The sequence below is a fragment of the Natator depressus genome, chromosome 6 (assembly GCF_965152275.1).
Source record: "Natator depressus isolate rNatDep1 chromosome 6, rNatDep2.hap1, whole genome shotgun sequence".
Taxonomy (NCBI): domain Eukaryota; kingdom Metazoa; phylum Chordata; order Testudines; family Cheloniidae; genus Natator; species Natator depressus.
Window position 1 is genome coordinate 59,813,165 of NC_134239.1, and position 15,958 is coordinate 59,829,122.

The 15,958-nt window shown below is 51.8% G+C and overlaps 1 protein-coding gene across 1 annotated transcript; it reads right to left on the reverse strand.

The window, feature by feature from the left end:
• Positions 1 to 721: 721 nt before the first annotated feature.
• ARFGAP2 (ARF GTPase activating protein 2) lies at positions 722 to 14,780 on the reverse strand. Its single transcript, XM_074955392.1, has 16 exons — positions 14,644 to 14,780; positions 13,979 to 14,097; positions 12,135 to 12,207; positions 11,414 to 11,545; positions 11,249 to 11,329; positions 10,276 to 10,378; positions 9,480 to 9,536; positions 7,882 to 7,934; positions 7,234 to 7,370; positions 6,471 to 6,602; positions 5,881 to 6,009; positions 5,663 to 5,794; positions 4,337 to 4,463; positions 4,087 to 4,180; positions 3,792 to 3,910; positions 722 to 3,207 (listed from the first exon to the last, which is right to left on the reverse strand). The coding sequence occupies exons 1-16, from the start codon at positions 14,713 to 14,715 to the stop codon at positions 3,187 to 3,189; spliced, it is 1,581 nt and encodes a 526-aa protein (XP_074811493.1). The 5' UTR covers positions 14,716 to 14,780; the 3' UTR covers positions 722 to 3,186.
• Between the last annotated feature and the right edge of the window lie 1,178 nt (positions 14,781 to 15,958).

The window sequence follows — 15,958 nt, forward strand, 5'->3', positions numbered from 1 at the left end:
CCCCCTTCCCCCCCAACCAAAAGCTACAACAACATAAATTTAAGGCTGAGTACAGATTAATAGTTTACCCTAAACTACATTACAGGAATATTATAATCATCCCGACCCAAAGAATTATAAACCCAGGAAATTCATGTAGTGGTTAAACTTAAAACCTAACTCTGACATTCCAGGGTTTAACATCCCTTTAGAGTAGTAGCTTAGAATAAACTACATTAAACTCTCAACCTTAGCTCCACCTAAGCTTGGTTTCTCTAGGAACCCCAAACAGTGGGGCATCACTTTCCCCAGCTGGTGGCTTGATGTTTACTTGCAGTTTATTGATAGAGCTGCCACTTACACTAGGGTGTAACATACAAGGGCTGGCCTGGCCTGTCCCTAGACCAATCAAGCCAGCTTCAGCTCCAAAGCAAGGGTGGAAGGTTGTTAGTAAGTGGATTGCTCTACCCACCACCCACTTCTCCACTCGCTGCTGCCTCATTCCAGTAAGCTGCATAGCCCAGCATAAGCCGGCAGGAAAGAATTAGATGAGAAGGGGGTGGTTAGTGATTTGAAAATCCAAATCAGAACACAGCCATGGCCCAGCCAGTAGAGAGCATCCCTCATGTAGCCCATGTTACAGAAGGGGGAGCTGCCCACATTTGCTCAGCCTGCTCCCTCTCACTCCTCCCTGCACAAACCCACCCAGCACCCCAGGCCCATTCTAGAAAGAGACTAGACAGAGAACATACAGGTGTCTGATTTTATTTAGTTGAGGGAGGGAGTTCCACTTCACTCCTCCTCATATGGCTGAGCCCTGAGCCCAGCCACAAACACAGCTCATTGATACCCTTATCTCCTAAATAATACGAACAGTCCAGAGAAGAGAAATCCCTTCCCATCTCAGAGCAGAAGGAGCACCAGGCCATAGCACCAACCTTTACCATCCTCTCCCTCAGACAGAGAGTAGCTGGAGAGGCTGCCGCTGCTTTGCTCCAAGACAATTTTAACAGTTAAAATCTAAGCATCAGTGCATATTTCAGAGCCCAGGGAGCACGATCTGGAGGAGGTGCACAGGGGATACGGGAAGAACTGCAGGAAGGCAAGGCAGGTAGATGCTCAGATCCTGTGACTGTACACGTTAAGGTTGTGTGTCTGCACTGTACAATGAACAACCACAGAAAGGTGGGAGGGTAAGACCCTGCTAGGCCTTTAAGTCAGATGGCTAGAGCTTCCCCCCTGGCTTCCCCCACTCCAGCAAATCTCCCCATCACTGTAGGATCTAGGCACCAAACACACATTAAAACATAAGGGGGCTACAGTCACTGCCCCTACAAGGGAATTAGGTCCAACCTGTAGCCACTGTGCTGCTGCTACACCTTACAGGTTGACAGACTCATAGGGGAGTCTGCACAGGTGAGGGCTGTCCACAGCTATTCCTCTGCCAACAAGTGCTCAGAAAAAAACAACCCAGAAGTGTATTGAACCATAATTTAATTCCCCTGTTAAAATTAGGGGAGAATTCAGCAAAATGAAGAGATCCTGCCCCTCAGTAGTCCAGCATGAAGGAACTCAACTTAAGGAAGCTCCAGGACGGTGTGCTGCACACAGAGGCTCAGCATACTCTGCACTAGGCTCCTGGCTGGTGCCATGCCCCTGCTACTTGGGCATCAAGGCAGCATTGATGGGAGGGAAAGGAAAGGGGAACACCCTTTGCCTTTTCTACCCACAGAGGGTGTTACTCAGCTAAAGTAACTTCAAAAAGGAAAAGGCCCAGAACCACTGTGCTGGGAGGAGCAGGGTCCAGCTTGAGCTGTTCCATCTCCATGTGCACAGAACAAGTGGAACCAGAGAGGGGACTGGAGCATGGAATTCAAGCAAACCAGTCTGGGAGACCCAGCACACCTGGGAGACTTGGCCCTGGGCTGAGCTATGCTGGCTGAATTGCTCTGAGTGGAAGTTGGGCCAGTAGAACAAACGGCCGCTGCCTCTATTTCCACACAGAATTTGAGTTTTCATTTGTAAGAGTGTTGGGCCCTTTTCCCATTGCTAAGTGCCTTCAGCCCAGCCCTCAAGGGCCCCCTCTAGGGGTGGCCTGCAGGTATTAACACTGTTGACACTTCCTGGTCAGGAGTAGAGAACCATCAGGAGGCAAGGTGGTTTGACACTATACATTACACAATTCCTCTCTGTGTCCCATGCCACCCCACCCCACAAGAGGCTCTGATCTGTTCCTCAAACAAAGCATGCACACACAGCCTAGGGTTGCCAACCCTCCAAGATTGTCCTGGAGTCTCCAGGAATTTAAGATTAGTCTTTAATTAAAGATAACGTCATGTGATGAAACCTCCAGGAACATGCCCAACCAAAACTGGTAACCCTGTCACAGCCCCAGCTTAGCTGGAAGAAGCTGAACAAGAGGTGTGCCTGGGAAATAAGACATCCTGGGTTTCTACACCTAGCCTGCAGATACCTCTGCAATGCTCAGCTCCCTCTGGAGTCCAGGCTTGGCCTCCTGATGTAACAAGACTAAGTTCTTGCTTTGCTGGGGTTATTCTGTCTATGCTGATTTACAGAAACAGTAAGTGTGACTTAATTTACAGAAGGGAGGTGCTCCCACTTACTATGCTACCAAAACAGATTCCTGCATGTCCTAGGAAAACCCAATGTTATTTTCACAACAACATTTACTGCTATTTCCCACTGCTCCTGCCATGTGGTGACTGAATGGAGCTTCCCTCCCCAGCACATTAGCTCTGCCATTCTAGCCTGTGTATGGGGAAGGGGTGGCAGCACTGAGCAAGACACATGGGGGTCATTTCCTTGTGGACCTGATGATAGGGGGCAAGTGGGAACTCCCTAGACAGAGTCACTTGTTCAGATAACAAGCTATGGGCCAGTGAGGGCTGGAGCTACCTGCACCTCCTGTCTCACTTGTCAGAGCAACGTGGGGTTTCTGAGACCAGGCCTCCCACCCTAGTGGCTGAAGGTTCGGTTTGAGGGCATATTGGTTTCTAATAGAGATGAGACTCCAGAGCTATTTGGAAAGGATGTTGGGCATGGGCATCTCCTCATGCCCTTGTTTCTGTTGACCTCACCCACCCCGCCCCAGACAGACAAACAGAATCCTGCAGCATAACTCCAAGCAACTCAAGGTGAGACTGGTGCCTCTCGCTGGCATTCGTCTGAGCTGCAATCCCATGGTCATCAATATGAGCCATAGCGATCCTGAGGAAGGAAACACACCCTGAGTCACTGTCCCAACCACTCACATTATGAGGAGACAGCTGCAGATAGGAACATCCAGAGATGCTTAACATTCCTAGGGACTTGAGAGACAGACCAGCACAGAGCTAATCACAAACATTTGGGATGCCAGGCCAAAAGGCAGGTCAGAGGAAAGCAGTCCCACCGTGGAGGACTCTGCCCAGGGATGCAGAATGGGGGGGAAGGAGACCTTGGGGCAATAAAGGGTCTTCTTTACCAGTGCAAGAAGGTGCTCTGAAATCAGCTCCAAAACAGATTTACTACAGTGGCATGGAATGGCCTCAGCTACTGGAGGGCAGCGGTCATTAATTGTAGCATGAAAATGCCTGCACAGGAACTGGTCCCTGCAAACCCACTGTGCATATGCAGAGCCCAAGCAGAGGATAAGGGAAGGCAGCTTCCTGCAGATGAGGCAAGAGGTAGGAGGCTGAAATCCATAGCGTCCAAATTCAACTTATTTGCCCTGCTGTTTATCTGAACATGCCCAGGAGGTAGGACGCTCAGACCCCCACCCCTGGCCACAGTGAGGAACACCCCTGCCTCACCTGGAGAGAGTTCATCACACCGTTGGCTAGAACGGCCATCTTGCCAGCAACAGATTTTACTCCTTGCTTGAACTGGGTGATGTCAGCTGCAGGCAGCACGTTCCCAATTGACACACCACCTGCCAAGAGCCAGCAAAAGGGGTGGGTTGGGATCTGAGGGCAAGAATAGCCCCCTCCCAGCAGGCCCTGCTTATTCAGCGCCATAGCTGCCCCTCAGCCATGACCCTTCTAGGCTTAGATCCAGGAGTCTGCCATTGTCTGCCCGCTCCCCTCCCTTAGCTAGGTACTAACAAACCTGCTGAGTGCACGTTCTCAGCCTCCCCAAAGAGGTCTGCGGAGCTGATGGCACTGCTGCCGGAGAGCTGCTGCAATCGAGACCTGGCTTCATACTGCATCAAGGAGAAAGCAGAAGACTCAGACTCAGCTACAACAGAAAGGGATGAAACCAGGGCTTGAGACAGGATGGGAGAGGGTCAGGCCAGGGGACAAGTACCAGCCCAAGCACAGCAGGAAAGGCAGGTGCGGGGGATAAGTGTGGCACTTACCTCAGCATCTGCTTCCCGCCCAAAGAACATATCTGAGGAGATGGCTTTGGCCCCGGCGAACTTCTGCCGAGCTTCATTTGATTCCACTGCAGATGTCCTGCTCTCTGCCTCCCTCCTATTGGTGGGTCTGAGGGAGATGAGACAGGACAGAGACCTCATTAGATCTTTGTGCTCACTGAAGCAGCAAGGAAGGCAGCTTATCAGCTCCGCTCTGCTGACACCCACATTGCAAACCTACAAAGCCACAGGCATGAGCCACTGCTGATCCCCCATCAGGAGGGCAGTTTAGCAAAGCTGAGATTGACTGGCAGTCATGAGGTTCTGTTGTGATTAGTAGCCCTAACAATTTACCCCAGTTGTAGCTCAAATGTAAAAAGTATGTGTAAGTTCATAAATAAATGTTACAATAACCCATAACTTTCTGCCTGTTTGAAAATTAATCATGGAAAATAGGTCAAGTTGTTTTCAATAATCAGTGTTATTAAACAAGTGTAAGGGAACCATACAGAGCAATTGGATTAGTGCAAACAAAAAGGGGCCTGCTGATACGGTTCAAGGACTGTTGAAACCATGGTTGGTAAAACATCCTTTACACCACAGGACAGAGTACAATTAACCCTTTCCTTTTCATCAAAAAAGGTTGTTTTGAAAATAAGAGGCTCTGATATTTTGCCTCCAAAAAGAAAGATTTTAATAGATTTAATTTTGTTTGGCATAATCACACAATTCCAGTTTCACTATAAATGTTTTTGTTATAATTTCTTGGATCTGATCCCTGAACTTTCAACACTGGAATGAATGCTTTTGGGTGTTTGCCAAGGAACTAAGTAAAACCAAGGCCTCTGTAGAAAGAGCCCCCAAACTTAAGCATCACTGTTCTATTGTTGGACAGTGGAATTTATAAAACACCTTTAAACTCTTTTGGTCCTTGAGATCAGTGCAAGAGTTCCCATTGTGTCACTAGGCCATGGGCTTCCCTGTTAGGCGAGTCAAAGGCCAGAGTCTCTTTCACTAAGGAGCCAGTGTAGATACTGGGTACTTCCTGTCTCAGCGACCTAGCCCAAGGGACTGCTCTGGGTGACACACTGAAGGCTCTATTTCGTTTTTGGTTGCTGTACCCATGGAGATGAGGTTTCCATAGATCCTGCTCATAGCGCAAGGCATGGGAGAGGCTTGTGGGGCTGGGGTTTAATCATCTGTGTTTGGACACTGACATCGTCGCTAGCCTGGTTCCCCTCGGACACCAGCCTAGTTCCACCTCACTGCAAGGCCCACCCCTTGGATCAAGAGTCTCAGCTCCAGGAGCAGCAAAGTCGTGCCCTTTACCTCTCTCCAATGGGCCGGATGCTGGAGATGGTCACTGCAGCCTCCTCCTCCCCTTTGTCAACACCCCAAGAGGAATCTGTTTCCCATCGCGAGCTGAAGGCATCTCCCAGTGAGAAGGGATTATCTTTGTACCTAGGGACCAAGCACAGGGGACTCAGCTACGTCAGCCACAGGAAACCCAGGGCTAAGCCAAAGACCACAATGAGGTTCAGCCTTACTTGGGGGGTCCAGATGTGAAGCCTCCGGCATCTTCAAACAAGTCCAGCTGGGAGCGAGAGGATTTTGCAGCCACTGGTGTCTCCTGCTCAATCACTTGCATCTCAGACAGCACGGAGTGAGAGACGGAACTAACGAGGAAGGGAGTCAAGGCTTGGGCTTCAGGGACCCCCAACCAGGGGGTGGCAGTATCCAGCCAACCCTACAGCATCCTGCTTCAACTAGAACTGGCCAACCCTGAGAAGATGTGGGTGCTAAGAATCATGAGCCAGCAGAGCCTGGCTCCAGCACCATCTCATGATGCAACTGGACTAATTCAACTCCACCTAGGAGTCTACTGGACTGAGATACCAAGTGTTCTTTCACCTCTCCATAACCCAACGATGCTGCAGGATAGCAAATGCCACCAATAATGCCCAGGGGGGTCAGAGACCTATGGGGGGGCCAGGCTTTGAGTAGAATGCAGGGCCTGCCTCATCCTCATCTGTTAAGATGGCAGCAGGCTCCTGCACTAATCTAAGCCAGAGCAAAGCACCCCCAGATAGTCTTTCCCGCAGCAAAGTACCACCCCAGGCATCCCCAAAATAAATACCTTCTGGACACCAATCCCATGCCCAGTCTCTCAGCTTGTTCACGTTTCTTCCCTTCCAGGTTCTGAAGTTTCTTTTCTTCCTTTTTCCGATCGATCTGCAACTCCTGATAGGCCAGTCGCATTGAAGTGACTCTAAAGGAAACAACAGGAGTGGATACAAGGTCACCTCTCCCCCAAGGTGAATTCTGTGGAACGATGGGGTGGAGGGGGAAGAAAAAAAAAAATCAAAAATCACTCTGGTCATATCTACAGTGGGAAAGGTAGGTTTATGCAAAAACAAAGCAATCACATTGTAAAATCCTAGCATAGAAAGGGCATGCTGTAGTTTTCTCGATGTAGCTTGATCTACACTAGGATTTCATATTGTGTTCACTTTCTTATAAGAGACTAGTGTACAAAGTCTCTGAGCACAAACAGCAGGTCCTGATCCCAGGCCAGTCTTTGGATCAGGCCCAAAAATGGCATTAGTGGAACAGAGCCAGAATCTATGGAGCAACAGGGAACTGCCACATCTACCAACCCAAACCCCTTTCAGAGGCACTGAATCAAATAGTCACAGCAATGCTGCTTCTGCCTTGCTGGAGGGACAACTCCTACTTCAGATTACCTTCTGCTCCTGCCCAGAGAGCTACTTTGCTGCTTGTTCAGCACCTACAGGCTAAGAGTTCTCAGGGTAGAGAGCATCAGCCTCATGCCAATTTCATTGCCCTGGCAAGCAAGTATTCAGCCCATGACTGTGGCTTCCCCAGTGCTTGACACTCACATGGACTCCTCAGCTTGTTTCCTCGACTCCACCAACTGCTGCTCCCTCAGCTTCTCAGCCACTTGGGCTTGTCGCTCTATCTCACTGAAGCTCTGGCTGCTCACTTTCTGGGCTCCAAGCCCCTTTTTTGCACCCAGCTGGATAAAACAGACCCAGAGTGAGAATTTCTCCTTAAGACGCCCAGGGGAGTTCAGGGCCCATCAGAAATACCCAGCACATCAGGCCTTCAGCTTTTCTGGTTCAGTGCCCCACACCACATAGCAGCAAGTGACTGATGTTTCAGAAAGCACCCACAGAGAGTGAACTGAACTACTTGTGCAATGCAGTATGGGATTAGCCACGTGCATTCTGGGCCCACCCGTGGGACTCATAATACCGCAAGGCGTGATAGTCAATTTAGCAAGGCATTGAGTGTGCGGGGGGAAGGAAGAACCAGTAGAGCAGAGCCTCATCAATTGGCTAATCAGGCAGAAAGCAAAAGGTTTCACGAACAGGCATCAGACACCTCAGAAGGAGGGCCAGGTTCCGAGGCAGCCTCAATAAGGGTAGCAACGTGAGGTGCCAGGGAACAAGCCGTGACCAGGGGAAGGAAAGCAGGGATGCATAAGGTGCAAGGGAGAGCCCCCTGTAATAGGAGCTCCGACATACCCCTTTCTTGGCAGTGCCTGGCTTCTTCTTTCCAATGAGGGAAGATTTTAGTTCTGGAACAGGAAGGGAGGAGTGAGTGAACAGGAGTGAAAGCATTCAACAAGCTGGGGTTAGTTCATAACAGCCCAGGCAACAGCCCACACACAAAAATCCACAGCCCAGCCACAACGAAGTCCGGGACACATCATGCAGTTTCACAGCACAGCCCAGGTGACTTCACCTGGCCAAGAATGAAGCAGCGAGACCACCATGAAGAATGAGAAGCTCCAGGCACACAGGTTGTGGGCCTGGATGGGAGGACGTCACTCTGAGGGAAGTTCTGGCTGCACCAGTAAGTGACATGTCATGCAGCTGGTGTCCTCTATTTGGTGGTGAAGGTGGGGTCAATGGACAAAGACTCGATCTGTCTGTTGGGAGAGCTCCAGCAATGTCTCAGAAAGGAAAGGCAGCACCAGGGAGAGGTGGGGAAAGCGGGGTTGGTGCCCACCGAAGATGCCTCTAGGGAGAGTCATCCAGAAAGCCAGAAGAGTCCAAGCAGCCGGCAGCATAGCTATGCCCCAGTTACAGGGAGACATCTGGAAGGGGCACTGAACCACTGTGCCCGGGAGGCTGGTTGTGAAGACCCCACACCGAAGGATGGATCCCAAAGCCCAATGGGGCACAGAGGCAGCCAGCAGCTTCCCTCACCCTTCCTTCCACCTGGAATCTGCCACTTCGGGGGCAAAAGTTTGGATGTACTCTGCTGCCCAGGAAGCCAACATTAGGGCTGAAGGCAGAATCATAGAAGAGGGCAGGCAGAGGTGCCACAAGCAGCCAGTGCAGGCTATTTGTTAGCCAGTTACCTCTGGCAGGAGCAGAGCCTTGTGCAGACAGACACATGGACGCGTCTGAGGGAGAGAAACAAACACAGGGAGGGAAACGTTTACTCTTGGACTAAGGTTTACATCAGGCCTGAGCACAGTGCAGGTCAGGAGCGCGCACACTTCCTAATAGGGAGATGCAGGCTCCAGCCACACACTACAGAGCCAGAAGGAGGACAGCATTGTGGGACCTGCCGTCCCTGTTGGCCACACCTCCATACTGAAGAGGAGGCTGAAGCGAGCTGATTGTATGCCAGTTATATGCTGTCATTGGGTTCCTAGAAAACTACTAGAATGGCCCTTGGGCAGTCAAGATCTAGTCACCTGTGCTAAACCCTAGAATGGGAGCAAGCTGTTGGGAATGAGATGCACATTTAAGTTTGGGTGAGGAGGGCAAACGAAGCAGGAAGTCTCCAGTACACAGAGTGGAATCAATGGCTGCAGAGCCTGGGCCTGTGGGTAACCTAACGAGAGCCAAGAGCGCAATGTGATTGGAAAGCCAACAACAGATCCCTGAGGGCAGACTCCACAGGAGGATAAATTCCTGTTATAGAACTAAGAATGGGCTCAAGCCAGTTCCAGCTCTACTGATCTCACTAGTGAAAACCTGCACAGACAGCTACTGTGCCAGGCCCAGAGCCAGCTAGAGCCAAACAAGAATGACTCACTCCCAGGGACAGGGTAACAGGGAGAGGAGAGGCACTGATGTAGGAAAAACCAGAAGGCTCTCTCACTTACCCAGAGGAGCTTTAGGAGACGTACTCAACAAGTCAATAGATGGGCCTTCGTTGGACTCTATGGAGACAAGACGAGCAGTCAGACTACAGTGAGGAAAGAAGTTTACAGATTTACAGCCTCTTCTGCCTGACAGGGGGCTCTCAGTGCCCCAATCCCTAACAGATGCATTCCAGATGTTTCTCAGAAAGCTACAACATCCGCAGAGTGCAGATGACTCTTCACAGCAGCTGACAGAAGGAGTAACTTGCTGAATGAAGACTAACAATTTCTTCATTAAGTGAGTCAAGAAACCATTGAGCACCAGCTTACAGGGAGATGCATGAAGCTCTTTCAAGGAGCAGCTCTTCTTCCACATCCCTGATTCTCTGTGGCTCCCTTCCCTCCCTGCAACATCTACCTGGAAACAGAATCTCTATAACTCTATATTCATCTGCCCCTGCTCCATGCACCCCATATGCAGACCCCATATATTGCGAGGGACAGTGCAGAAAGCTGCAGCAGAAAGGATTATAAGGGCTGCAGATGAGCACCAAGAAAACAGGTCAGGCAAACCCCGAGTCATAAAGATCCTGTTTCCATGCACATGCTGCAAGGAGAGCAAAGAACTGCACAATATCTCTGATCTGGGAGCAGAATGAGTTTCCCAGACGTATCCATTTCACCGGAACTCCAACACCATGTTGCATGAAACTTCCACTCATTGCCCACGCAGGGAGCAAGGGAGAATCTGAGCCTTTCCAACCCCAGCCCAGTGAGATTCTTTGCTGGAAGAGAAGCTGTTCAGCAGTGAACTCACGTGGCATCTCGCTGGTTTCCAATGGCTTTGCTGCTCTCTCAGACTCCAGTGAGGACAATGCTGGATTCTGACTGGCCTCTGCCACATCCCAGGTACTGGAAAGCTTAACGGTTGAAACATGATGCAATGAGTCTCAAAGGGATAAATGATCCAGTACAGATACCAAACCCACCCAGGTGAATAGTGACTCCACCCAGTTATAGCTCAAAAGAGGATAACATGTACCCAAACTGCACATATCATAGCTTCTCCGGAGACACTGATGACGTTAACGGCCAGTCAGTATTCCCTCAGGAGTTCCAAGAAATCATCAGTGGAGGGAGAATGGAGCTGAGCTGGATGCAGTGGGGTAGGGAGACAAGAGGGACAGTCTCATTCAAGAGGTAGATAAATGGGATGCCATCACAATTTAGACTGAGATGAAGGACTGTCCATATTTGAGGGGATAACCCCCACCTGGCTCCCTGGGGGAGGGTAGAAGACTATCCTGGCTATCCTACATTCCCTCAGGTCTGTTCCCATTTTACTCCACTCACGAGAACCGTATGAGCAGTGGCCCAAATCTAACAGACCTGGGCCTCTAAACAGCAGGGGTGATTTGTACACAAGCTCCTGCTGGCTACCTCTCTTTGGCATAACAGTCAGAAAAAAAAAAAAAAAAAAGAGTCTATGTAGTAAAGGGGTAGCCAAAACAAGGCCAAAAGGAGCTGACAGAGTTCTCCAGTGGTGCTCAGAGCTGTCCTTCACCTACAATGCAGAGTGGCAGCAGGCAGAAGTTCCAGTCTGCAATACTCCACTCCTGGACCATGCTATTGGCTGGGAACTGTAGTCTTCACAGGCTGCAGCTCCATATTACCAGCAAGGTCAGGTGCAATCAGCCTTTTTCATGTAAACAAGGTGTGAAAGCAGGCTCCTGGAAAGTTGACAAAGCAGCTTTCAACAGGGAGAGCCACATCTAGCTTGTTTGTCTCACCTGTGTGTGCTCCATGAAGAAGTCAGCATCATTCTTCTCAGGGGAATGGCCTGGGGTCCCACTCAGTCCATCTATCAGGAGCTGAAAGGAAGAAGACATCACATGTGACTCAGCAATCAGCATTATGCTTCTTTCCCACTGTGGTACAGGCTGGTCAGCACTTACACTGGTGCCATACTTGGCCATGGCAGCACTCGCCAGCTGCCGGATCTTCTCCCTGTACATCTGGGCAGCTCGGCTATTATACTTGGCATTGGCATCTGTGGTTGTGCAGCCATGTTGGCGGAAGAAGGCAGTCTGAGGAAAAGCGGATAATCAGTCTACAGACAGTCAAGTCAAACTCCCACAAGCATCAGACATCAGTAACCAACTTGAGAGCAGCAGTAACAGGAAGCGGGAACTTCCCAGAGAATGAGGAGTATAGGAGGAGTAAAGTGCTTTATCCCAGGAATATATCAGCTACTGTTCAACTCTGCCTGCTCTTCCAGGATCCAGAGATTCAAGAACCCACTACCAGCCCTTCCCAGGGAGGTGTGCTTCTGAATCACAGCATGGGGCAAGGGCTTCTAGGCTCTTCCTGAGCAGAACTCCCTTATCTTTAAAAAAAAATCCTTCAGATCTCATGTAAGGGAGATCTAGGAAAATGACAGACCTATATATCAGGAGTCTCTAATCTCCACCAGGGTCACTGTTCTGACCCCTTAACTGGAGATAGAAAATGAAAGTGCCTCTCTTGTCCTGCAGGTATCCAGAGACAGCGAGAGTAAGAGAAGAATAGTATCCACGCACCAAGAAAGCCATGTCTGGAGGAGCTGGGCACACAGGAAGCAGAGAATGCCCACAACTGAAAGGGAAATCAAACAAAATGCCTATAGAGGTTCCTCACCGCATTGGCATTGCTGCCCACTTGCATACACCTCAGCTGGAACCAGCTCCAGTTTGAATCCAGCTCTGTAGACCTGTACAAGAACAAATCAGCTAGATCAAGAAGATGTAGGTGTCCTGGATTCAGAACCATGTTATTAGCCAGCCTGCTCTGAAAGTGACACTAATACACATCTGGGGGAACAGATGCTGGAACAGATACTAAATGGAGAGAGAAACCTGGAAAGTAGAAATTCTTAGGGAGACAGCAGATGGGAAGTTTAACAGGAGGGTCACTCACTATAGCAAGCCAAAAAAAGATTGCAGTGGCTTCATATCAGTGAGCAGGGAAGGAACAGCTTTCTTCCATGGCTCTGGTGCATGTGCATCTGTGCCTGAAATATTACCTTCTGTTCTGGCATCCAAGTGCCAAAAAGACAAAAGGGATGCAGATCAGAAAAGAGCAATACAGTCATCCAAGGGCTGAGGGTCTGAGTTATGATAAAGATGAAGAGGTAAATCTGTCTACTCTAGTTAAGACATGACTTAAGGAGAGACCAGTTTGTAAACATCCAAAGCGTGTAAACAGCAAAGAGAGTAACAGGAAGAAGTGGGAAAATTTGGACAAATAAATAGTAATTTCTATTACAATCATGCCTAGAGACCCCCAATTATAGACCAGGACCCCACTGCACTAGGCACTGTACGGACCCAACAAAAAGACAGTCCCTATCCTAAGGAGCTTAAATACCATGAGAAACACCAAGATAGCAGGACTTGTGAGGCTGAGGAACAATCTCTGCAATGGAAAGGGTGGGAGTCCTATCATTTGAGACATGAACAAAACACCAGATAATGTTCAGTGATGACCTACCTTGCTGGGGTTGGTCTGAATAGGCCCAATACATCACCACCTCTTACTCTTCTTCTTCCTTGTGCTAATGCCATCAAATGGGATCTGCGCTATGAGCGCTCTCACTCCAAGGTGCCCTGGGAGCTGTGTCCACAGTCTAAGCCTCTATCACACCACATGCTAATACATCTTCTTCCTCTATGATATCCCTCCACTCTTTGGGCTGGCCTTAATTTGCTTGACTCTTTACCCACATGGTTGGCAAGACTGCACTTTACAGGACCAAACCATCTGAGCCTGAACTTCCTCATTCTTTTGTTTATGGGTCTCACTTTGAGTAAGTCTCTCACACACATATGCCTGACATGGCCCTTCTTCCTTACACCACTCATCCTCCTCATCATTTACTTTTCTGTGGAACCAATCATTTGTTCATTTTTCTTCTTCTTTGTTGATCCACAATGAGCACTATACATTAAAACTGGACTGCCCACCATTTTTTTTAGACTTTCTCTTTTAATCTTACTGGTATCTTCCCTGTCACAAACTACACCACTTATGTCTATCCACTTCAGTCGGGCATTTATCATCTTAGCTCTAATTTCATCCTTCATTTCCCCTCTTACTGATATTACTGAAAAGGGTGAAATTCTTTGCTAGTATTCCAGCTCTGACACAGAATAATCCAAATGCTCTTCCCTTAAGGGTAATGCACGTAACACACTGGTGGTCTGAGGACTATTTCACTGAGTTTCTTCATATGTTAAAAGAGCTGAGAGCCAAATTCAAAGCATTACACATTCAGCAAGCTATACAGAAAATTGTGCACTTTTGAGAATAAAGTGCCTCCTGCTTGACAGAAGTCCTCCTGATAATCAAACGTCAGCTAATTCCAATAATTACAAGGTAAGCAAATGTTGTGAGTGAATGCATCCTTGATCTGCAGATCAAAACATCTCTCCGTTCCCCACAATGCATCCCCCCATTTCGACTCCTGAGCTAAACATACAAACCTGATGAAGCTTAGGTGCACACCCAGTGACCTGTGCACTCCAGAGCAGTCAATGCACAGAAATACGCCATAGGAAATACTGGCCCAGCTTGGATTCTTAGCACCACAGTCAAAGCAGGCCTAGAGGGAAATCAGAGCGAGGAAGAGTAAGGAAGTCAGAGAGGGTCTGAGAGATGGTCCTACCATCAGCTTGAGGAGCAACAGGGAGGTCTGAGCTGGGTGGGGTTGTATCCCCGTTTCCACACGAAAGCAGCAGAGCTAGCAGATTAAATGCTAAAATAACAAGTGTCCCCTGGCGCTGGGCAGGCCCCCCGCATCCGCTTCCAGCCCCCGCTCACCCCGTCCCGGCTGTGGCGTCCCGGGCCGCTGGGGCTCTTCCAGCGGATCAACGCCCCGCACCACGGCTGGCTGCCTGGCCACCGGCCCCGGACGTGCCGCCACCCGGGAAGCTGCCCCTGCCCTGGCAGCGGGGCCGGCCGGCCCAGGCGAGAACGGGCCTGTCTCGCTGCCCGGCCGCGGGCACCCGAGGCCGGGCAGGGGGCACAATCCGGGGCAGCCCCCCAAGCCGGCAGGGGCCGGGCCCCGCAGCTTCACCGGAAGCAGAAGAGACAGGAAGCGGCTTCGGGGGCCCAGTCCCGACCGGGAGGACCCGGCCCCCTCCGGTACCTTATTGGCCGGCGCCGCCCGCAGCCGCTTGAACAGAGTCTGAATCTCCGCCTTGCTCGGCTCCGCCGCCATGGTCTCTCCTTCCCAGAAAAGACCGGGGCGACGGGTCCCCGCAGGGTCCAATCCGCGCAGGGGCGGAACTGACGACGGGTCCCTGCCGGGGCCAACCACCGTCTACGCCGCCGCCATGACACCCGGGGCAGAGCAGTCAGGACGGCGTACGGATTTAGAGCCCCCCCGGGGCTGTGCCGGACGATGCCCAAGGCCTGCTCCGCCATTAACTGTCCGAACCGGGACACGCGGGAGAACCGCGCCCGGGGTCTCTCCTTCCACAGGTCGGCGCGGGATCGGGCCCTGATGCTGCTGCGAGGGGCTGGTATCCCAGTGGGCGGGGCTTCCCGGGGCTGGCATCCCTGTGGGCGGGGCTAGTATCGGGGGGCGGGGTCTGGTTTATTCTCCTGCGGGAAGGGTTAGGGCTAGTTGCCCTCCTAGTTGTACCTATGGCTCCATGACCAGCAGGATGGCGGGTGCCACGGGGCAGGCCTGGGCGTGGGGACCGGGATGGACGGGAGGGGGGGTGCCACGGGGCACTCCTGGGTGTGGGGACCGGGATGGACGGGGGGTGCCACGGGGCAGGCCTGGGCGTGGGGACCGGGATGGACGGGGGTGTGCCACGGGGCAGACCTGGGCGTGGGGACCGGGATGGACGGGGGTGTGCCATGGGGCACGCCTGGGTGTGGGGACCGGGATGGACAGGGGTGTGCCACGGGGCACGCCTGGGTGTGGGGACCGGGATGGACAGGGGTGTGCCACGGGGCACGCCTGGGCGTGGGGACCGGGATGGACGGGGGTGTGCCACGGGGCAGGCCTGGGTGTGGGGACCGGGATGGACGGGAGGGGGGGTGCCACGGGGCACGCCTGGGCGTGGGGACCGGGATGGACGGGGGTGTGCCATGGGGCACGCCTGGGCGTGGGGACCGGGATGGACAGGGGTGTGCCACGGGGCACGCCTGGGCGTGGGGACCGGGATGGACGGGGGTGTGCCACGGGGCACGCCTGGGCGTGGGGACCGGGATGGTCAGGGGTGTGCCACGGGGCACTCCTGGGCGTGGGGACCGGGATGGACGGGGGTGTGCCACGGGGCAGGCCTGGGTGTGGGGACCGGGATGGACGAGAGGGGGGGTGCCACGGGGCACTCCTGGGCGTGGGGACCGGGATGGACGGGAGGGGGGGTGCCACGGGGCACTCCTGGGCGTGGGGACCGGGATGGACGGGGGGTGCCACGGGGCACGCCTGGGCGTGGGGACCGGGATGG